Source organism: Dipodomys spectabilis, unplaced genomic scaffold (assembly GCF_019054845.1).
Source record: "Dipodomys spectabilis isolate Male_0828 unplaced genomic scaffold, ASM1905484v1 ptg000233l, whole genome shotgun sequence".
Classification (NCBI taxonomy): Eukaryota; Metazoa; Chordata; class Mammalia; order Rodentia; family Heteromyidae; genus Dipodomys; species Dipodomys spectabilis.
This window is the reverse complement of record NW_024870910.1, coordinates 843,789-867,350: the sequence shown is the minus strand read 5'-3', so window position 1 is coordinate 867,350 and position 23,562 is coordinate 843,789. Positions and strand designations below refer to the sequence as shown.

Sequence of the window (23,562 nt, the reverse complement as noted above, 5' to 3'; positions counted from 1 at the left end):
TACACACACCACATCTCCCGTAAGGGGGAAAGGAAACAAATTCCCAAGGCTCAGGTGACAGCCAAGTGGCCTCAGGGCGGGGCTTCGGAGGGCTCGGTGGCACAGGTACAGGAATTGGGGAGCTCCAAGGAAACCCACAGGACTCCCCAGGGGCTCCATTGTTGAGCTGGAGATGCAGGAGGCGGCAGGTGGGAAGCAAAGGGAGCTGAGCTGGGCAGGAGCAGGCTGGGGTGCTGGAGGGACCCTGCAGGGCAGATGGCTGAACCTACTAACAGGATGCAAGGGCAGCAAGCGTCCCTGCCGAGCATTTCTATCGTTGTTGTTTGGGGCTTGAACTCAGGGCCTGGGCATGGTCCCTAAGTCTCTCTGTGCTCAAGGCTAGCACTCTATCACTTGAGCCACAGAGCCACTTTCGGCCTTTTTGTGTGTATGTGGCATGAAGGAATCGAACCCAGGGCTTCATGCATGTTAGGTAAGCACTCTACCACTGAGCCACCTTCCCAGACTCCATCCAATTTTTTTCATTCTCTTTTACTTTCTTGTAATACTCTGGATGTCTGGTGAGGAGTGAACTGTCATTTCCAGAGAGGAGGAAAAGAGAGCGGGGTTTGGTGACTGGGCGATGGGAGGGAAGCGCAGGCCCGAGCTCCGCTCTCCAGGGGCGGCCTCGGGACGCTGTCTGGCCTGCCTGGGAAGTCCTTCCTACAGTCTACCACAGCCCCTGGATGAGAGCTCCCGCTGAGCACTGAGTGAGGAGTCAGCCCACACCACGGGGAGGGGACAGTCTAAGGGCCATGTTGCTGCTTCAGTGCCAAGGGAACAGGACAGACCTGACCTTCAAGGCACTCCCAAGGCCAATTAAAACAAATACCAGCAGGACTCTTCCTTCTCATTAAACAACAGAACAGAAGGAACAACACCTCCTTGGTGGCTTCCAGAACCATCTGAAAGGCAAGGCTGCCGAAGCCACTACCTGGGGTTGAAGAGGATGGAGAATCTGCAGGCCCCGGGGGCCGGCGCCCCACGCTTGACTCGCCAAGTAGGGGGGGGGTCCCCACAGCCTCACCTCTTGGCCAGAAGTTGCGACCTGGTCCCCGAGGGAGAGGTCAGGTGGATCTGGAGGTCTCCCCGGCGCGGATGCAAGATGGAGATGCGGGCCACCACGTGCTCCAGGTAGACCACGCGCTGGTCCGAGTGGTCTGCGCAGGCGTTGGTCAGGGCCGGGGTCCTCAGCACATGGCCTATGGGGATGCTCCTGGGAGGGAGGAGAGAGGGTTTAGGTGGCTGTGTGTGTGTGTGTGTGTGTGTGTTAGTGAACTCAGGGACTAGGTGCTCTCCATTCATTTTTGCCCCAGGCTGGCATTTTATCATTTGAGCCACTCTGCCGCTTCCTGCTTTTTGGGGGAGTTCATTGACGTTAAGAACTTCATGGGCTTTCCTGCCCTGGCTGGCTCAGAACTGCGAGGCTTAGATCTCAGCCTCCCTTGGCTAGCTAGGATGACAGGCGTGAGCCACCAGGGCGGGGCTTAGGATGTAGTAAGCTCCCAGGTTCCCTGGCGCGTGGCCTCTGGGATGGGCACCTGACTGATAGCAAGATGCTGCTGAGATGTAAAGACGGGGTTTCCTCTGCACGCTCGAGCCAGTGCACCCAGGGCCCGGCCCCTTGGGTACCAGGGAAAGTGGCTCCTCTCTGCCCCATGGGGCCAGCTCATGTTCTCCAAGGTCTGCCTGGCTCTGTGGGGCTTCAACACCTACTCCTTTGTTTTCAGGTCCAGAGCTGACCCAGAGGTCTCTTTTCCAACTGACCCAGGAGGAACAACTCAGCTCATCCAGAGAAATTCAGGGCCCCTCTCAAGGCAGCACGGCTACCAAGAGATGCAGCCGTGTCATCTGACTCAAGCGTGGTGCTCACAGGGGTGGATCCTCAGGCACTGACCCCTTCAAACCACTACCCAACAGGAAGCTGAAGCCCGTCCTGTCTGAGAAAGGATGGTTGAAGAGGAAGGGGACAGAGCCCAGCACTGGAGGGACCCTCAGGCCTGGCATCCTAGCTACTTAGGAGGTTGAGATCTGAGGATGGTGGTTCGAAGGTAGCCAGGGCAGGAAAGTCTGTGAGACTCTTCTCTCCAACAAACTACTCAGAAAATACAGAAGTGGTGCTGTGGCTCAAGGGGTAGAGCGCTAACCTTGAGCACAAAGAGGCTCAGGGACAGTGCCCAAGCCTTGAGTTCAAGCCCCAGGACCAACCAAAAAAAAGACATGGACAGATGAATGGAGAGAGGAAGGGTGGGCAAATACACTCACGATATTCAGTGTGCCGATGTGAAAATGGAGGTGGGTGGGGTGGGGTGTGAGGGTGGAGAAGATGAAGCCGGACTGTACCCACAAAATGACAGATAAAGTGAAACCCCCTCATACGACTATTTAAAGAGTTTTAAAAATTAATTAAAACAACAAAGCCTGGTGTCAGTGGTACACTTCTGTAATCCTAGCTACTCAGGAGGCTGGGATGTAAGGATCATGCATCGAAGCCAGCCCAGACAGGAAAGTCTGTGAGACTCTTACCTCCTATTTAGCAGCAAAAAGCTGGAAGTAGAGGTGTGGCTCACGTGGTAGAACCCCAGCCTGGAGTGTTCAAGGCCTAGTACCACTCCCTCAAAACACGATCTTACAACTAGGCCCCCTCCCTCTCGCTCTGTGATGGGAATGAATGCTGTTTCTCTTGATAACCGAGGGTCGATTTCACTCTGGGATTGAACTGAGGAGAAGCACAAAGCTCCAACCAGCCAGGATTAGCTGACACCCTAACCCCAGACCCAGAGCTGTCCTGGAGTCTGGCTATTATTCCAGGCTCCCATAGCTCACATCTCTGCAGAGCTTGGCTCCTCATACGGAAGGAAGCAAGCATTCTCTGGCGGAGACTCAACCATGGCTACATGACTAACTCCCTCCCCTCCCTAGCTGGCATTTCGCTTACTATGGGGGTGCTCTTCCTCCATTATGTCCGCCTTTCCTCTGGGGAGACTCGGAGCATTTGTCACAGGAATGACATCGTTTGGCTGTGCTGGGTTTGAGTCATAAAAAAGCAATCTAAACAGTTAGAACTGGTGAGGCAATTTCCTCTGAGACTCTAAACATTTGAAAACACGCTTTGCATGCACTGTCAATTGCTCTGGAGGTGCGGGCTTTTCCATGCTTTACTGTCTCTTTACTGGTTCGTGGGCTGTGGCAGATATGCAGATCCCAGTAGAAAGTTCTCCAAAGTTCTAGGTGCTGCAAGGCTACCTATGCACTTCCAGATAGAGAGCTCCACCAGACTGCATGCCCAACCAGCCCTAGTGCCTGGGGGGAGAAAGCTCCCCGGCGAGCAGAAACAAATTCACTACCGCTCTTCCATCCCTGAGGCTTCATTCAAAATGTGGCTTGCGGTCAACCCTGAGACCCTGAAATGACCTGACTCTCAAGCTTCAGGGCAGAATAGCACGCGCGCACGAGCACGCGCACGCACACACACACACACACCTGCCATAACCAAGCTTTAAAATACTTACTGACCTTACCTTAATCTTCTTCTTCCTTTTTTTAATTTAAAAAAAAATTTTTTTTGGCTAAGGGAGCGATCATTAAAGTCTAGAACTAGAATCCTGCCAGGGAGCCTCTGTGTGTGTGTGTGTGTGCGCGTGTGTGTGTGTGTGTGTGTGTGTGTGTGTGTGTGCGCATGCCTGCATGCCAGTAAGCAAGCTGAGCATGCAAAGCCTTAAATTCAAGTCCTGGTACTAGCACAAGCTAGCTGACAAAAAGCTAAGATCACTAGGTGCCTATGATTCTGCTACTAAGAAGGCTGAGACCTCTGGGCTTGAGGGCTGTCTCTCAGCTCTTCAGCTCAAGGCTAGCGCTCTACCGCTTGAGCCACAGCGCCACTTCTGGTTTTCTAGTGGTTTATTAGAGCTAAGAATCTCATGGAGTTTCCTGCCCCTGCCGACTTTGAAGCGTGATCCTCAGATCTCAGGATCCTCAGATCCTCAGCCGGGCGCCGGTAGCTCATGCCTGTAATCATAACTACTCAGGAAGCTGAGATTTGAAGATCTCTGTTCAAAGCCAGTTCGGGCAGGGAACTCTGTGAGACTCTTTATCTACAATAAACCACCAGAAAACCAGAAGTGGTGCTGTGGTTCAAGCAGCAGAGCGCTCGCCTTGAGCTTAAGAGTGCAGACACAGCGCCCAAGCCCAAAAAGTAGGCTGGATGTATGACTCAGGTAGTGGAGCACCATCCATGAGCAAAAAAGCATTCATCCAGTGAGAGTAGGAGGCACTGAGTCAAGCCCTGGAATCAGCAAATAAACAAAAACAACAGAAAATAACCCCTATGATCAATTATCATCTCTTCTCTGGTTAGCCGTCTTTTGGTATAAGGATGTCAGCCATGACCCTTTATATTGATCCTAAAACCCCTTGAGCAATAGTTCAGGAAAATGGGATGATTTGTTCTAATTCACAAGGACCTGCAGGTGTATCAAGAAGCAGAACAAACATCACAATCCAGTATGACTGTCCCCAGAACAGGACCGCACCCATAGCACCTGGTGTGTGTGTGTGTGTGTGTGTGTGTGTGTGTGTGTGTGTGTGTGTGTGTGTGTGTGTGTGTGTGTTGAGGGGGAGGTCACCCAGCAATGGCCTCTCTAGCAATGGCTTGAAAACTCAAAACCAAAGGCCTCACGTGGTATGCAGGTATGTTGAGGGGCCCAGTGCCCAGGAGGGATGTGCTGGGGAGGGTGAATGGGTCTCCAATACCTACATGTGCAATGGGGCTCCACTGGGGCCAGCCGACCTGGGTCCTGGGAAATCCACCAAACCAGCCGCCACAAGGGATATGAGGCCAAGATGGAAGAAAGCTACATAGCCAGGACTGAGTGCTTTCCTGCCCTCAGCGACCATGTACCCAGGCCGCCAGGGGTGTGGAGGGACGCAAGGACAGGCCCTGCGGGGTGGCAGATCACTCTGCTTGGCCTGAATTTGTAGAGAAGCCAGAAAGCCTGGGTCCAGCCCTGGAGCAGCCCAGTCCAGGCCAGCTTCTGATCTGTGTGTCTCTGTCTTGAGGGTACATGTAGTCCCCAAGTTGTATACCCTTCCTGGGATTTTGAAAGAGTTAAGACATGTAAATCACTTGGAAAGATGCCTGGAGTTTAGTGAGTGACTGTGTAATTGTTACGCATTATCTGTCATTCATGGTTCTATGTCCTGATGTATAAAGTTGCTTGAAAATGTGCATCAGACACAGTCTGCTGTAATGAAATTCCAGAAATAATGAAATATCCAGAAAGAAAAGAAGAGGCGGTTAATCTAGAACTGATACCTGAACATCTCTAAATAGGTTATCTGCTGTACAGATAATCGTTCGTATTCAAAGCCACGCAGTAGCTTTGGAGATGGAAAGCTGTACGTTTGTTTGTGTAAGAAGGAGAGAGAAAAAGAGAAAGAGAGTAAGAGACAGAGACAAAGCCACAGAAAGAGAAAGAGACAGTGAGTGAGAGACAAAGACAGACAAAGAAAGAACAGGACAGAGACAGAGACACAGAGACAGTGAGAGACAGAGAAAGAGACAAAGAGAGGAAGAGAGAGAAAGAAAGAGGGACACACGGATTGGAGAATAATTCTGATGGGCAGATGTCACCAGTCACAATGCTCTTCGTCTTTTATGGGCAAAATGTACCTTCCTTGTTGGGCCTGGGTTGGCTCACCCCTGTCATCCTAGCCTGTCAGGAGGCTGAGGACTGGAGGACGGGAGGTATAAAGCCAGCCAGGGGATAGGCAAGTCTGCCAGATTCCATCTCCAGTGAAACAGTAAAATGTCAGGCTGGAGGTGTGGTTCAAGTGGTAGAGTGCCAGCCAAGCGAGACTGTGAGGCCTTGAGTCCAGGTGCCCAGTACCAGGTTGCTGCATTTGGACTTAGCATTTGCAGAATGCTGCCTGTTACAGACTTGACCCATTGAGCGCTGTAGAAGGCACTCCGATGCTGAGTCTATTCTGGGGTTGGGGAGATGCCAGACTATAAGAGTCTGTGGTCCTGTTTCTTGGTAGGCTCTCCAATCTTCTCCTCACATCAAGGGACTTATTCTTGGTGCCGGTCTCAGGGTTTGAACTCAGGGCCTGGGCACTGTCCCTTAGCTTTTTTTGCTCAAGGCTGGTACTCTACTACTTGAACCACAGCTTCACTTCTGGCTTTTTGTCAGTCAATTGGAGAGAAGAGTCTCATGGACTTTCCTTCCCAGGCTGGCTTTGGACCACGATCCTCAGATCTCAGCCTCCTAAGCAGCTAGGATTGCAGGTGTGAGCCACCAGCCCTGGCTCCTCTCCTTCTTTTTCTGCTGTCCATCGGGAGAAACAGCTGAGTCCAGGTCTGGGACATTCAAACAGTCCCTGGACGCCACCATGAGAGAAAGAACTTGGAGACTAAGGAGGGTGAGCTGGGTTGAGTATCGCCCGCAGAGGCAGCAGCAGACCAGGGGACATTTCTCATTCATTTGATGCCAGGTGGGGCACAACTGACCAGAACTGGAGCAAGGGGAGAAGAGGCAAGGGACCCCCCACCCCCGTCACCCCTGTCTGGGACCCCCTACAGGCAGTCAGGATGGAGAAGAGCAGCCAGGGCACCCCAGGTGAGGTCCCCTGGGTAGGAAGGAAGCAGATGCGTCCCCCAGGGTGCTTGTACTTTTCCCGGGGACCCCCACATCCTCAGGAACCTCTAGTGATGGAGTTGGCTAAGGGATCTGAGGCCAAAAATTCCAGAAAGACTCTGAAACAGTGCAAGGTCAGGATGACTTTCCTTGGGAAACAGAAGCTCCATTCTTGGCCGTTCTTGGAATTGTAGAGTTCTGATTTTCCTCAAAGGATCAGGAACAATGTCAACCTGTGTTTCCCCCGCAATCTGCGCCTGTCTAGACTCTGTGTGCGTTCACTTAAAGAGCAAACTAAGGTAAAAAAATAAAAACAACTGTTCGCCACCTAGGCACCACTCTGCCATCTTAAAAATGACTTCTGGCAGGAGAAGAATGCCTCTTTCAAGAGCTGCCCTAACCAGGAGCCCAGCGAACGGGGCCGGGGCAGCCCAACGGGACAGGAAGCAGATGGGAGGCTGGCACCTCTTCCCCCTGGCATCTGATTACAGTGTTTCCCAATCAACAAAAACCAAGAGAGGCAAAGAGGTCTCCTTATCTACAGAATCAAACTTGGCAGTGTAAGGCTTGCAAAAGAAGATGAGGCTCAAGGAAGCCAATACAGACTTGGGCACTGGCTCCCAGAACTGTCCAGTCTGGGTGGGACGTTTGGAGATATTAGCTATAGGAATGATCCTTCTGTAACTAGCCATCTGGAAAATTCTTCCTGACTCTCTCCATTTTGCAAGGCCCCCGCAAGAAAGACTTCTCTCAATGTTTGTGGCCAAAGAGTAGTTTAAAAAGTCAAGCAAGGAATGATTTCACAGTGATCTACCTGTGTGTTTGATAAAGCAATGGGTTTTAGGAAGGACTGGGGATAGAACCCAGAACCTTGTACACTGCCAGACAAGCCACTCTACCACTGAGCTACACCCACCAGCCTGCAATGTGTCACTTCTAATCACTATATCACCTGTTTCCAACATGTTTACCCAAAGAAAACAAATAATCATAGGTGGAAATGCATCCTCTTAAAAAATAAATTGTGTGTGTGTGCGCGCATGTGTGTGAGTGTGTGTGTGTGTGTGTGTGTGTGTGCAGTACGGGGGCTGGAACTTAGAGCCTCTTATGCTCACTTGGCTTTTTTGCTCAAGGTTGGCACTTTACCACATAAACCACAACCATTTCTGGCTTTTTGCTGGTTAATTGGATCTAAGAGTCTGCCCAAGCTGCCTTCAAACCTCGATCCTCAAATTTCAGCCTCCTGAGTGGCTAGGGTTACAGGTGTGAACCACCTGCATCTGGCTAAGACAGATATCCCAACCGGTGCGGAATACTGAGCCTTATGGAAACGAATTTGATACCAGGCTGAGTTATGCAGCCAGAAGCTGATCTTTTCCTAGCTGTACATCCACAAGAGAGAGGAGCTGCTATGCACAAGCACATGAGTGCTCCTGCTACGTGCTGGGAAATGTGTGTGCAAACCCCTCCCCCATCCTTCCCCGCTCCGCCTTCCGGCAGAGTCTGAGGTGTCTGACACGTCAGCACAGAGCCTCACCTGAGCCTCTTGTCGGTGGCGGCCACGCACGTGTGCTGGGCCGGGACTGCTGTCCACTTCTTCGCCTCCACCACCAGAGCGTCTGCATCCACCAAGCCAAATCCATAGAGATGGCTAACTGGAAAGACAGGGCCTTCAGAGCCGGCTCGTCTGCCTCTGGGCAGGGAGCCCGGGCATTTTCCCTGGCCGCTCTGTTCACACCGCCTGTGACCCCTCGGCTTTGCGATGGCTCAGGCTGCAGGACAGGTCATTCTAACAGCTGTCTCAGGACGCTACTCCCTGACAGGACCTCCTTGTAGGAGCCTGGCCAGGAGAGGTGGTTCACATGGGGTCAGACTAGGAGAAGGAGAGGGCTCAGAACTTTCCTTTGGTGGTAGTGGGACTTGAACTTGGGGCTTTGTACTCCTGCTTAGCTTTTTGCTCAAGGCTGGTACTCTTCCACTTGAGCCCCACTCCCACTTCTGGCTTTGGAGCTAAGAGTTTCAAGAATTTGTCTACTCCAGACTGGCTTCAAACTGTGATCCTCAGATTTCCGGCCTCCTGAGTACCTGGGATTACAGGCGTGAGTCACCAGCGCCCAGCTACCATTAGGTTTCTTCACAGGGGCCTGCAGGATCTGTGTCCCTCCATGTAGCAGAGGCTCCTGCCTCTGCCCCCCAAATGCAGGTATATACCACCATACCTGGCTAGATTTAGTTTATATATGTATCAAAATTTCTTTTAAAAGAAGAAAGAAAAGAAGCATATATCTACAAACTCATGATTCACTTTTGCTATTACTGGGGCATGACCTCAGGATTTCACTGTGTCTTAGCTTTCTTGCTCATAGATGGTACTCTACCACTTAAACCATGCCTGCAACCTGGCTTTTTGTTGATTATTTGAAGACGGCAGTGTCAAGAGACTTTTCTTCCCAGGCTAGATTCAAACCATGATCCTCCAGATCTCAGCCTCCTGAGTAGCTAGGAGTACAGGCGTGGGACTCACGGGTGCCCAGCTAAAATATATTTATGTTCACACAAAAAAGAATTTTTAAAAAGGAGCCAATTAAAGAAAATTATTGTATAAACATAGGTGTAGGTGCCTCCTGAGAGGTTAAAAAAAGTCACTTAGACATGGCTTTGTTGCTCTAATGACAGGTTGGTACAAGTTGAAACCCTTATGAAATCACTGTACATAGGTTTCTCTGCCTCTCTGTCTCTGTCTCTCTCTTTTTGCCAGGTCTGGGGCTTGAACTCAGGGCTGGGCACTGTCCCTGAGCTTCTTCCACTCAAGGCCGGTGCTCTACCACTTGAGCCACTGCACCACTTCCAGCCTTTTTGGTTAATTTAGTAGAGATAAGAGAGTCTCACGGATTTTCCTACCCAGGCTGGCTTCGAACCATGCTAGGATGACAGGTGTGAGCTACCGGTGCCTGTCCCGTTTCTGATCCTCATGATACACAATTGAGAACCGTGATTAAAGTTAGTTATTGGGAATTTCCTTCAAAGGGATTCACACCACCCCTTACCACCACCAGAGGACAGAATGACACCTGGCCCTTGCCCCGCCCACTGGGCGCTCTCGCACCTTTACGCACCTTTACGCCCAGCGCCGTTGATCTTCCAGTCGTTTGCCTTCAGGTGTGCCGGCCTGGATGTCTTCACCAGCAGGTGCTGGACATCCCTCCAGGTTAGCTGGCTGCTGCAATGACACGTGCAGATCGCTGACACCAGCTCAGCGACCCCGAGGGCGCTCAGAAGCTGATTGAGAGGGAACCAGAGCCTGCTGGGTTCACCACCTGTCCTGAGCAAGGATTCACTCCCTAAACGCTTTACGCAGAATTGGGGGGAGGGGGGGAGTGGTGGCTCACGCCTGTAATCCTAGCTATTCAGGAGGCTAAGATCGGAGGATTGAGGCTTAAATCCAGCCGGGCCAGAAGAGTCTGTGAGACACTTTCCTCCAAGGAACCAGCAAAAAGCCAGAAGTGAAGCTGTGGCTCAAGTGGTAGAGCACTAGCCTCAAGTAAAAACAAAACAAAACAAAACAACAAAAACCAAAACTAAGGGACAGCGCTCAGGCCCTGAGTTCAAGCTCCAGGACCTGAAAAGAAAATGCACAGACATCTCCTTGCTTCTGAGGAATAATTGCCTCTGAAATCAGGATCTCTTTGCATAAGGAAGCTTTGCAGTACCCCTCTCTGCCCTCAGCGTTCAAGAGTTGCCATTTCCAAGGCCACATAACTCTCAGTGGGAAAGAACTCCTCAATAATCACAAAGATTCTGTCAAGTGTTGTATCAACAGAAGTCTCAGTTCTGTGGCCCGAAAAGGGGCCTGCCTTACGAGCTATGCACCTTGGGCTGGACAAAGCAGTATTTCTCATGCTACAGCTAGGCCAAGAGTAAAATAAGATTGGTGTTTCTTTCTTTTGCTTGATCGTAGACTTTGGCATTTGAAGGCCTGAGCGTTCTTCTGCAAGGCTGCTGTAAAATGTGGCCCAGATCGGTGAGTTCAGACAAGACACAGAGAGAAGATTCCTGCTATGTAAACCTAAATGCTCCAAGTGTAGACTCGAGTCTTCCATTCACAGATATTTAAATCCTCTGTAAGACTGACACAGACCTAAGACTTTGTAACCAATCATAAATATTAATCAAGAGCCCTAGCTTCACTTCCAGCTTTTTGCCAGGGTAATTGGAGACAATCTCTTAAGCTTCCCTACTGTGGTTAACTTGGAACCTTGATCCTCAGAGCTCAGCCTCCTGATTAGCTAGGATTACAAGCTTAGTCACAGGTACCTGGCTTTATCCTATAAGTTTCTGAGGAGGAGAAAAAAAAAAATCTGAGGAAGCCATGTCTCTGAGACTCTAGCTCCATGGGCAGCTTTAATGTTGAAGATTGGTTGTGAAGCAGGGTTTATTTTCCACTCAGTTTTGCCTAAGTTCCTTGTCTGTTTCCAATGAGGAAGGAAAGAAAAGAGCAAGGACTTGCTAAGCATGTGGAAGCAACTTTCCACACAAGTAATTCATTATTTAGAATTTTTTTTAAAGGGCCTGAGAACACAGAAGCTAACATTTTGGAGTAGAAATTGGAAATCTTTTTCTGTTTCTGTATTCAATTGGTAGCATTTGCCTGCTATGGTCTTTAGTTCTAGGCAAATCTACATGCTGAGCATGCATAACGAGGATTGATACATCCCAAACCTTCCCCCTGAATTCCTTCAAAACGCCTCTCTGACAAGCGAGTACTGCCGAGGGCCTGGCTTCAGGGACAGTTTTGACTTTGTTTCAGACCCATGACCGCACGTGGCGTTCACGCTCTCTTGGATTTGTCTGCCTGGGCTGGTTTCCAATTGTGATCCTCAGATCTCAGCCTCCTGCGTGGCTGGGATGACAGGTGTGAGCCACTGGTGTGGATAGAAACATTTTTTTTAACAGAAAAGAAAAGAAAGGAGGAAAGTGGAAACTTACTTTGCTTCTAGAGCCAAGGCTAGCATGCCTGCCACCATGGGGGCCGAGACGGACGTCCCGGTGTGGCCGTCGGTGCAGCGCTGCCGCAGATCAGTGGTGACCTGGGCAAGAGCGGGGAAGGGGTGGGCACGCGTGTTAGGCGAGGCTCTTGGGGGAATCAGATCCACACATACAACGTGCTGGTGCCTGCCTCGTGCACGCGGGGCCCTGGCTGCCAATGACACACCATGGGCAAACCCGCGGGCCTGGTGTTGCCTCGGCGGGGCCCTGTACTCAGGTACAAAATTTGAGCCCATTGGAGGGAGGAGCACCTCTCAGGGGGGAAAGGGAGACTGAGGCAGGTAAAGGATGGGCATCCAGGAGTCCCCCCACCCGCCAGGAGCTTTGATGACGGGTCTATGCAGACATGGCTTGGGACAACAGGTCCCTTGTCACCCCTGTCCCTGCCTCAGATGCCTAAAAGACCTGGCCTTATCCCACCTGCCAGGCCCAGACTGGAGACCTCAAGGCAGCTGGAACCAGCTGGACACCTGGCCCAGATGGGGTTCCTGCTTTTTTACCCAGAAGGTTGAAGACTGGGTGTCCACCTGGAGATGCTCCCCAGAGAGCTGACAGGATGGGTTCTGTCGGCAGAAAGAACACAGAGCCAGAGCATTCTCCATGGGTTTTAAGCTGCTAGCTTGGATATCTGGTCATCACCCCTCTACCCATGGCAGGGCTCCAGCAGCCACTCTGTAACCTGAGGAGACCTTCTCCCAAGCCCCACTACTGGGATTTGAACTCAGGGCCATCCCTTAGCTCCTTTACTCTACCACCTGAGTCACATCTCTACTCCCAGCATTTGCTGGTTAATTGGAAATAAGAGTCTCATAGACATTCATGCTATGGCTGGTTTTGACCCTTGATCCTGAGATCTCAGCCTCCTGAGTGGCTAGGATGACAGATGTGAGTTTGAGGTGGTGAATTCAAAAAGGAAACAAAAGCCGTTTGTAGCTGGGTGCGCACCCATGCACGCACGCACACACACACACACACACACACACACACACACACACACACACACACACACACACTGGCATGATTAAATAAGCAAAGGAAGCCTTAGCCCTCCTTCCAGAGCGGAGTGACACCACGCTTTCAGCACACAGCCCATGGCTCGGCGTGTCCACTAACACAAGCCTCAACTTGCCCTCACTCAGCCAGCAGGCTCTGCCAGGTTTCAGCCCAAGTGTCTAACTAAGACTCCAGCAAGTCGGTGCTCAAGTGAGCCCCATGCCAACAGGAACCGAACCCCACTCAGTCTCTTCCGCCCCTCCCTGCAGTATAGGGCCCAGTACTGCAGCAAGGAAAGGACAGAAATGACATCAATGAACTCTGCAATAAACCAGCCTGGGGTCTGGGGGGCTGGCCTTGGCACCAGGAAGCCTGGATGCTCCCCTGGAAAAATGTAGAAATCAGCCAGGCACCAGCGGCTCACACCTATCATCCTAGCTACTCAGGAGACTGAGATCTGAGGATCATGGTTCGAAGCAAGCAAGGATCAGCTCGAGCAAGAAAGTCCATGAGACTCTTATCTCCAACCAACCAGCAAAAAGTCAGAAGTGGCAGGGCGGCTTACGTGGTAGAGCAGCCCTGAGAGCAAGCTCCAGCAGCATGGGCATACACACGCCCAAAAATGTAAAAAAAAAAAATCACTCTGCAAGTAATTTCTAAAGATGTGGCTAATTAGCAAGAGAAATGAAAAGCCACTGGGGTGAGCGTTGAAATTAAAGTAGGTTTGGTCAGCTCCGTGGTGTGATAGTAAAACGTCTACAAACACACTTAACCAGCGCTCGTCTGAATTCCTCCTTCATGCAGACTGGAAACCATCTTTTCCTCTTTTGATTGTTTTTAAATATAGGAAAGTACATTCTGAAGGCCAAAGCATGAATTCCACCCATATATTGAAACAGCAACTGTTTAATGAAGGAGCTGGGCGCTGGTGGCTCACACCTGTCATCCTACCTACTCAGGAGGCTGAGATCTGAGGATTGCGGTTCAAAGCCAGCCCAGGCAGGGAAAGTCTATGAGACTCTGATCTCCAATGAACCATCAGAAAACTGGAAGTGGTGCTGTGACTCAAGTGGTAGAGCACTCGCCTTGAGCTGAAGAGCTGAGGGACAGCGCCCAGGCCCAGCATTCAGGCCCTAGGACTGACTAGATAGATATAGATAGACAGATAGATAGATAGATAGATAGATAGATAGATAGATAGATAGATAGATAGACAGATAGATAGATAAATGGCCGGGGATTGGGCAAAATGGATGAGAGGGCTGTTTAGCAGGTACAAGGCTCAGCATCACAAAGAAAGGATTAAAAGATACATCACACCTAGGTCACTGAGGAAAGCAGGATAGACAAGCCAACAAAGCCCTGATGCTGTAAGCAACAGAAGCCTATGGGAACACTTGGATTTCTAGAATGTTCCAGCATAAAACCCAAGCTTCCTCTTCTTCTTCTTGGACACGTTGGAATGGGACCGGTCAATTGGGCTCTGAGAAATGTGACCACAGGAGTTCAGAGAGCTAAAAGGAGAGGCGACGAGAAGGAACCCCATTCTTAAATGATTATTTTTAGATGGCGAAAACCAGAGAGGGTTTTAATTGGCATTCCTGGGCACAGAGGAGCAAGGCGGGGTCCAGGGCAGGGCTGCCCAGGGACTGGACTTGACCTTGAGACTGGGACACGCCCCTCTGAGGGCAGAGGCACGTGGCCAGCCCTCCGACTGGCAGGGGCCACTTACAATTTTGCGCTCGTAGAAGGCGCCGCTGCTGTAGGTGGTGGCCAGGGTGGACGCGCACTCTTCCAGGTACCAGGGCTTGTGGCCATTCTCCGTGGTGCTGCTCACCGAGATGGTGTAGATGCTGTTGGTGTAGCCGTCGCAGGAACAATGGTCGCCCTCTCTCCCGCCGTTCCCGGAGGCCCAGACAAAAATGGAACCCAAGCCCTGCCGGCCCTATGTGGAAAGAAAACAAGGCATCAATGATTACAGCTGGGACTCCAGGCCTAGGGAGGGTCCCACGCTGGCCTGTAGGCCCACCTTCTGGATTCTTCCAAAAGGGCTAAGGGCAGGAAATGAAGACTAGCTGGAGAGCTCCACTGGATTTGAGTGTGTGTGTGGGGGGTGGGGGGAGAGGTGTAAATTGGGGGGAGGGGGTTAACCTGTGGCAAAAGCCCTAATATTGCACAATTGCAGGATTCCTACCACAGCCCTGCTCCAGTGGCTTATACCTATAATCCTAGCTACTGAGGAGGCTGAGATCTAAGAATTGGGGTTCAAAGCCAGCACAGGCAAGAAAGTCCATGAGACTCTTATCTCCAATTAGCCAGCAAAAAGCTGGAAGTGGAGGTATGGCTCAAGTGGTAGAGTGCCAGCTCTGGATGAAAAAGCTAAGGGATAGTATAGGCTCTGATTTCAAGCCCCAGTGCCAGCACAACACAACAACAACAACAACAACAGGACCCCTTTGTTCTTCACAAGAAAATCCAGGGCCGGGACACAAGCTGTTCCATTTTATAGCAACCCTTCCAATATCCATGAAAATAGCCAACAATGGAAGAATCTGAATAATGCCAAGATGACAGATGGCGGTAGGATTTGCAACTTTAATCTTTCTGAGTGAAGTTGCTGGTCTTGTGGGGAAGGAAAAGGGAATTTTCCTGAAAACAGCTAACAAGGTGTAGCCTTCTCAGGGAGCAAGCTAACTTTGCAAAAAGATGAGGCTGTAACTACGGGGTAAATAAAGTTCAGCTCCACCACACTGGTGGCTGTCTACAGGGTCCCATTAGAGTTCCCTGGGGTGCTGCCACCATGGATCAGGGGACAGCCATGAGATTGTCAGCACCAGCCCATGTTTGTTTCACTTGGTAATCTGGTAGCCTTACACAGGACTGGATGTCTTATCTTCATCCTTGAAGTTCAAGTCTGCCCTTGGCTGAGTGGACAGAGCTGCTCCAACAGCCCCATCACACTCTACTTGGCAAACTAAAGGGGCTCCAGTCCCAATGTGGAGCTCCCAACAGAGCCCACAGGTGCCCACCCAGCCCTGCTGCTTCTAGCTGCTTCATTCTGCTGCCTGTATCTCCAGGGTGGACTGGTCCCAGCAGCCAAGTACTCTCTACAAAGGCCATAGAAGTGGGCTAGGGGAGTGTGTGAGAGAGAGAGAGGGGGAGGAGGGAAAGAGAGAGATTATGGTCATACATGCATAAGGATGCTTGGACCATGCATAGAAGGTCCTAACCCATCCAGATGTGCAGAAGCTAAGTATACAGAGCCTCCGGTATCCAGGTATGCCCAAGTACACCCTGGGATCTTCAGGAAATGATGAAATCGTCTAGCCATGCATTTCTCAGAACATGGCCCCGTCATTAAGCAAAGGAAAGCCATAATTACCCATTGGAAAAGATTAATCAGAGGCCAGTTTAAAGGAACGAAAGTCCAAATAAAAAGGCATCTAAACCCATCACAGCCTATCTTTATTCTACCCGAGAAGCATCTTGGAGACACTGCAAGTCTCATCTCACTCAAAACAATCTAGAAAGTGTTGTCGTTTGCCAAGTGGAACTGTAATCTTATGGTCCCAGTGCACAGAGAATGGCTTCAAACTGCACTTACCGAGCTTGAATGGGCATGTGCTTAGTCATCTGAAAATCCTATAACAAAGCAGCCTGGAACCCAGCAGGTTTAGAGTCATGTATCGGTCAGCTGTTACCACTTGAGCCACTGCTCCAACTCTGGCTTTGTGCTAGTTCTTACATTTGTCCTGCCCGAGCTGGCTTTGAACTGTGATCTCCAGATCTCAGCCTCCAGAGTTAGCTAGGATGACAGGCGTGAGCCACCTGCTCCTGGCAATGTATTATTTCTGTTGAGTAAAGCCACAACTCTAGCTCGACCAGATGGGCTCAGAAGCACCGTAGTGGGGGCCAGCAATGGCTGCCGCCATCGGGATGGGACAGGGTTGCTAAGCCACAGCCACAAATGACAAGTCGCAGAGGTGTGACACTTCATCAGGACCTATATCAAACAGATCGCGGGGCCAAATTAGGGCTACTAACGTCCTCTGCCACTAGGCCATGCCATCTACCAAAGCCAGAGCCAGATTTTACAGAAAAAAAAAAAAAGAGGACCTCAGGTGACAAATGGAGCAGCACAGAGGAAAAACATGAGAAACGTCAGCTTTGGGTTAGGACCATCCCATTTCTGGGAGGATTTTCCATGACAGCTTTTAGACAGTTGGGATTTCAGGCTCCCTGGGTGACATATTTCACTTCAGAGTGACTGAAAAAAATAATTAAATGACCTCAGTATTTTAAGGGACAATGAAGGGGAGCCCAAATCTCTTCTTTCCTGATGGCTGGATGAAGCTGATGCTGATTGGAATCCAGGTTCCTTTCTTTGAAGCTTAGAGCATGTGTGTGTGTGTGTGTGTGTGTGTGTGTGTATGTGTGTGTGTGTGTGTGTGTGTGTGAGAGAGAGAGAGAGAGAGAGAGAGTATTGGGCCTGAAACTCAGGGCCTCATACTTTTTTTCTGCTCAAGGTAGATGCTTTACCACTTGAGCCACAGCTCCACTTCTGGCTTTTTGCTGGCTTGAGACTCGTGACCTTTTCTGCCCTGGTTGGCTTTGAACTGGGATCCTCAGATCCCAAACCTGCTGCAAAGCTAGGACTATAGGTGTGAGTATCAGTGCCCAGTTTCAAGCTTTCAGTCTTGTCTGGGTTCCATCTACACAAACCTTAGTGGATGACCCATAGTTCCTTTTCCCTTCCTGGAAGCCACACCCCTAATCCTAAACTCTCTCTTTCTCATCCTTAGAAATCACCTCCTAGGAAAGCCAGGAGTTCCTCATCGACACCATTCAACACGCTACATTTTGTATGACAATGCAATCTCTAACTTATGCTACCCTCTCGGAAGCTGCAGTTCAGCTTAATTTTTAAGATGCTTCACTTGTCATCAAGTGTGGGATCCAAGCCATGTGGAGGGGGGGCAGGGGAGAGGGCGTGGAGTCCTGGAGAGATGTGGTTTATTTATTCCGCAGCCCCTGACGGATGGCCAGGGTGGTGCCTGAATCTGCCAGTGCTGCCCTGCTCTAGCCCGCAGCCCTGCACACGGCCCAGCTCAGGTGGCCAGCGGCCAAGTGGAGGCCACCCAGTGTCTTCCCTGGAGACCCAGAGATTTTAAAAAGCGGTCCAGTGTCCCAAGTGTGTGCTGTCTGCGGTCTGCTCTCCTCTCTCCCCCTCTGCTCCTGCCCTCCTCGCCCCTCCCTCCTCCACAAACTGTTTTAAATCACATCACGCACCGCGTGACTCCCCCAAACCCTTCCTCTCCGTCCTTCAGAGAACACCTGGGCTTCCTGTGGAAACTCCTCCCTGCCAACACTCCTCAGCCAGCTGTGTCTCCCTTGGCCACCACAGCTTTGTCTGCTCGCTCCAAGAAGCTGTCCTCACTCAACTCTACCTTGCCACCCTGCGTGTGAAAACGGTCCATTTCCACTTACCCGGTCTCAGCCTCCAGGCTCTCTAAGCCGCACGATCCAGAATGGATGAGAGGCGCCTACCAACCTTCCCCAGCCTCTTGCATGTGGTAAAAGTACTATCTAAATAATCCGGATTGGACAGCTTGCTGGTGGAGCTGGGCTTAGGGCTCACACCCTGGCTTCCTGCAGGACACTGGGTTAGCAAACACTTGTGATGGACCCACATAATTGCTCCAAGCCGGGCACTGGTGGCTCATGCCTGTAATCCAAGCTACTCAGGAGGCTGAGATAGGAGGATCCAGGTTCGAAGCCAGCTGGGGCAGAGCAGGCTGTGAGACTCTTATCTCCAAGGAACCACCAGAAAACCAGAAATGGTGCTGTGGTTGAAAGTGGTAGAGTGCTGGCCTCGAGCAAAAAAAAAGCTCAGGGACAGCAGCCAGGCCCTGAGTTCAAGCCCCAGAACTGGCAAATAAAATAAACAGAATTCTAACACAGAGGGTTGGGTGGGCGGATCCCAAGCTGCCCCTCCCAGGAAACCGTGACTCCTTCTGCCCCAGCTGATCCACTGTTGCTCTCCTGAGCCCTGGTGGCTCAGCGCTCCCCGAGCACTGAAGGAAGCCCTGGCCAGGCCTGCTTCCCTCTGTGGCTGGTTCTCCTGGACTCTTAGCTCCTCCTGTCTCTCCCTGTCCCCCGCCCCAGGAGCTCTCCTGTAACTCTGGGTTACTCCCACCTTTTTAATGCCATACTCGAAAGCCTGTTTGGCCAGTCGGCCAGGCCCGTCCACCGTCTTCCCGTCATCATCCGGCCCCCAGCTGGAGCTGTAGATGTCGATGTAGTTGGGTTTGATGCCCAGTGACTTGGCTTCCACCACGTCGGTGACATCGCCATCCAGCATGCGGATGCCTAAAAGCACATGGGGGGAAGGAAGGGGGGGGCGTTGGTCAGTACCTGGATCCCTATGTCCATTATGGGCTGGGTCACACTGAGCCAAGGGGCTCCTCCCGGGTCATTTCAGGAAGCACGCTCCTCTCTGCTGGCTGGTGTGCAAGACCAGAAACGACACTACAGGCCACACCGTGAGATGCTCCCGTTGCATAGCAACAACAAAGGACAAGGCACTGCTTCCAGAAGAAGATGCAAAGTCTCCCTCTAGTACCATGATGTTATGCCAGGCTCCAGTGGTTCACACCTGTAATCCCAGCTACTCAAGAGGCTGAGATATGAAGATTGTGATTTGAAGCCAGTGGGGCAGGAAAGTCTGTGACTTTTTTGGGGGGAGGGGTCAGTTGTGGGGCCAGCTACCACCCAGCCAGTTGCTATACTAATCCTGAGTCCTCCTAGGCTGTATACTCATCCTGAGTCTCCCCTGGCTGTATACTCGTCCTGAGTCTTCCCAGGTTGTATACTCATCCTGAGTCCTCCCAGGATATGTACTCATCCTGAGTCTCCCTCCCCTAGCTGTGTGTACTCATCCTGAGTCCTCCCAAGCTGTTTGTTTTCTTACCCTGCATCTGCATGTGCATCCTGCATCTCAAGCTGTTCCTGGGAAGAAAAGTAAACAGCCCTGACCAAATTTCTGTTGGTTGTTTTTTTTGTTTTTTTGTTTGCTCCATATTTGGATTGGGGAACGGAATCATGTTCTTTTCCTTCCACAAGCATGGAACTGTTAAGTACATAACAGCCAAATTAATCCGCAGCACACAGTGATTAATTATGTTAATTTGGAGTCACAGAATTCAGTCTCATTAGTGATTCCATTAAGCAGTTTAAGCCGGTGAGTGTTTTAAGAGAACCGTTTAAGCTCTAGATTAATCTTCAAAGGTCTCCAGCACATTTCAAATGCACTAGAAGTTAATTTTGGGGGGGGGGAGGGGAGATTGGCTTGGGATTAGGAACCAGTGCTTTTCTCTTTTATCCCCCCGCCCCCACATTCTCATTAAAGGATTTGCCCACTGGGCCTAAGCACCCCACGGCTCTGCCGGAGCCATCAGGAAGTAGATGAGAAACAGCCACAGCCCCTTTATTGGGGCCTTGGGGGGCTATGTCCCATACCCCAAGCTTCCTTGCTGCAGCTCCTCCCCGCAAGGGCAGGTGAAGCTAGCTCCTCCATGCCTCTGGCTGCTCGGGCCGGGGCCCCTGAGATGCCCTTGTACCACTGCAGTGGGGAGCTTTGTCTCTGGGGCTCTGGAAGCAAATGGGACAGAAGAGAAAACTAACCCGGCCCGTGAGCCCGCCCTCCGGTAGCCTTTCCTCAGGGCAGGGTGGAGTCTTACTTCCCTGGCTTTCTCCATCTCAGCCCATACCCCCTCAGGGGGCACCTCCTGCATGTGGGGGTGAACAGAGGGGCGCGGGCTCCCTCTGACCATAGCAGGCCATTCTGCCATGTTCCATTCTGCCAGCTCAGAGTGGCTGAGCCCCTGGGGAGCTCATCTTTGGCCCTGGCCCTCTTCCCACGTGTAGGGAGCATGACAGAGTTGGTCTCAGCATCTGCTGGTCTTTATGATTTGGAAATAAATCTGACCGTGAGAGAGCAGCATGGTTTTCATTCTTGTTTAGGTTTCTCTGGCTTTGTGAGGAGGAGACAGGGCCACTGGTGACTCACTCGTCCCGAGAGGGCAGGGCCCAGGGCACCTCGCAAGGCCTCACGGGAAGTTCTGGGGGGGCCAGGAGGACAGGATGGAGGGGAAACATGGAGTTTTTTTGTGACTTCCTTGGGCAAGGCGGGCTGACGAGGCTGGAGCCTGCCTGGTCTGGAATATTCAGCAGGATCTACAGTTTAGGGACGAGGTCATCTGATGCTGGGCCCCAGAGGCCAGAGAGGTGGTCAGGAGAGTCCATTACAGGAAGTAGCTGGCAGTGTGGACTCTGCACTGATTGCTTTGCACAGGACTCACTCTTATGTGACTCTTTTACTATCCCTAGGAATTGGCTATCGCCAGAAGAGACAATCTCTTCAGGGTGAGCAAACGCCCTAAATACCAAAGCTTCAGAGTAGAGGAGACCAAAAAGTCCTAGGTACCAGTGGCTCAAGCATGATCTTTCAGGAGGCTGAAAGATCTGAGAATAATGATTCCAAGCCAGCCCAGGCAGAGAAATCCTAGTGACTCTCAGCTCCAATTCACCAGCAGAAAGCTTGAAGTAGAGGTATGGCTCAAGTGGTAAAACGCCAGCCTTGAGTGAAGATACCAAACAAGAGCACAGACTCTGAGTTCACACACACACACACACACACACACACACACACACACACACACACACACACACACACACACACAGTCAGAAAACCCAATGAACTCCACCCCACCTGAGGTGGGCCGTCTCATTGGCCAGGGTGTGATGGCCATGCCCACACCTTGGTGGAACATCATTGGCTACAGCTTCATTTTTTACCTGATGTAGATGAAGACCAGTGCAGGAAGCCAAGAAAGACTTGGCCAGATGCCACCCAGTACCAGTCCACTCGAACAAGGTAGTGGCATGGGGCATATTTAGAGACTAGAGACTGCCCTGTTACTGTCTTGAGTAGGTAATGAGAATTGTCAGATTTTTAAAAAAAAATTTTCACGCCAGTCCTATGGCTTGAACTCAGAACCTGGGTGTTGTCCCTGAACTTTTCTGCTCAAGGCTGGTGCTTTACCACTTGAGCCACAGCTCCACTTCCAGCTTTGTTTTTTTTGTCAGTTTATTTTTTTGAATGACTCATTGGAGATAAGTCTCATGGACTTTCCTGCTCAGGCTGGCTTCAAACCATGATCCTCAGATCTCAGCCTCCTGAGTAGCTAGGATTCTGGTGGTACAGGCATAAGTCATGGGTGCCCGGCCAGAATTTAAAAACAAAAAACAAAAACAAATTCATACAGCAGAATGAACTTGTTGCTGTGCAAACAACTCTCTGTGGATTCATTAAATTCGGGATTAGTGAGCAGAACGTGTCACAGACAGGACGCTGAGATTGGATCCCGTGAGCTGTTCTTCATGACTGGCATCGCCATTGATTTGCTGAAGGCAAAACCCATTATTTCTCAGTAAGCAAGGGTGGGTGCATCGTGTGCCTCTCCGGCCCTCCTCCCCCTCAGGCTGGTTAGGGCAGGGTGACCGACTCCTGGGGGGCGGGGTCATGTGTTTGCTTATTTTTCCTATTCCTCTTTTTTTTATTTTCTTCTTTTTTTCTCTGGTGGTACTTGGTTTTCAACTCAGGGCTTCACACTGGCTTAGGCAGGAGCTCTACAACTTGAGCCATGGCTTCCAGCCCTGTTTTTGCTTTAGTTATTTTTCAGATAAAGTCTTCCATTGTAGCTAGGGAGCGGAAGGGATGGAGTGGTCTTAGGCTGTAATCTTCCCATCTACATTTCCCACGTAGCTAGCTGGGATTATAACCTTGGACCACCACACTTGGCTCACGTTTTCCACCACACTTGGCTCACGTTTTTTCTTCTACATAGGGTTTTTACTAGCTTACTTCCCTACCCCACCCCAAGCTGGCCTCCAGCCATGAGCCTCCCATCACCATCTCCCCATCTCCCAAATTACTGGGCTTCTAGGCGTGTGCCATGGAACTTCCCATTTCTTTGAGGATGAGCTTCCTCATCCTCAATAAATTTATTTTGATTTATTTTACCTTTATCAGGAGACTTCATGAATCATTTATTTCAGCAAATTCTCACAGGGTACTTAAAAGATTATTGGGCAGTGATAGTCACTAGACTACGTTGAAAATGAACTCTACAACTTGTGGGGGAAGACAGGAGAGAAAAACTGGGAGAGAGCGAGGGCAGGGGTGACATTGCGCTCTCTACCTGGCTTATGTAACTGTGACCCCTCTGTACATCACCTTTATTTTAACAAGTTTTTTTAAAAAAGATTATTGGGTGGCTGTGTACTAGTGGTTCCTGCTTATAATCCTAGCTACGTAGGAGACTGAGATCTGAGGATCATTGTTTGAGGCAGACAAATCTGTGAGACTCTTAACTCCAACTAACCACCAAAAAGCCAGGAGTGGAGCTGTGGCTCAGGTGGCAGAGTACCAGCCTTGAAAGCCAAGTGAAGCACAAGGCCCTGAGTTCCTGAGTTCAAGCCCTAGTACTAGCATACCCATACACACACACACACACACACACACACATATATAATATAGTGCTATATACATATATTATTTATATTATATATTATATATTAAATTGTCTAAACACAACTATATGTATAAACACACATACGTGTGTGGTGTGTGTTTGGGTAATTCAATAGGAATGCATATAGTATTGAAAGTCAGTCAAACCATCTTCTGATTGAACTTCTGCAGCACCTGTAATTATCTATTGGGAGACTGAGCCCCAGCAACGTTCTGACTTGTCTACTCAACCACAAAGTGCTCAGACCTAAGGAA

At 50.6% G+C, this 23,562-nt stretch overlaps 1 protein-coding gene across 1 annotated transcript in view; it reads right to left on the bottom strand.

Moving 5' to 3' along the window:
- Pcsk6 (proprotein convertase subtilisin/kexin type 6) overlaps window positions 1-23,562 on the bottom strand; it is a 99,665-nt gene that overhangs the window by 30,543 nt on the left and 45,560 nt on the right. Inside the window, exons 7-12 of the mRNA XM_042698513.1 lie at window positions 18,910-19,082; window positions 14,446-14,658; window positions 11,661-11,761; window positions 9,791-9,894; window positions 8,212-8,329; window positions 1,067-1,255 (exon numbers count right to left, since the gene is read on the bottom strand). Coding sequence (XP_042554447.1) covers window positions 1,067-1,255; window positions 8,212-8,329; window positions 9,791-9,894; window positions 11,661-11,761; window positions 14,446-14,658; window positions 18,910-19,082 — 898 coding nt within the window. The remainder of the gene's footprint in view (window positions 1-1,066; window positions 1,256-8,211; window positions 8,330-9,790; window positions 9,895-11,660; window positions 11,762-14,445; window positions 14,659-18,909; window positions 19,083-23,562) is intronic.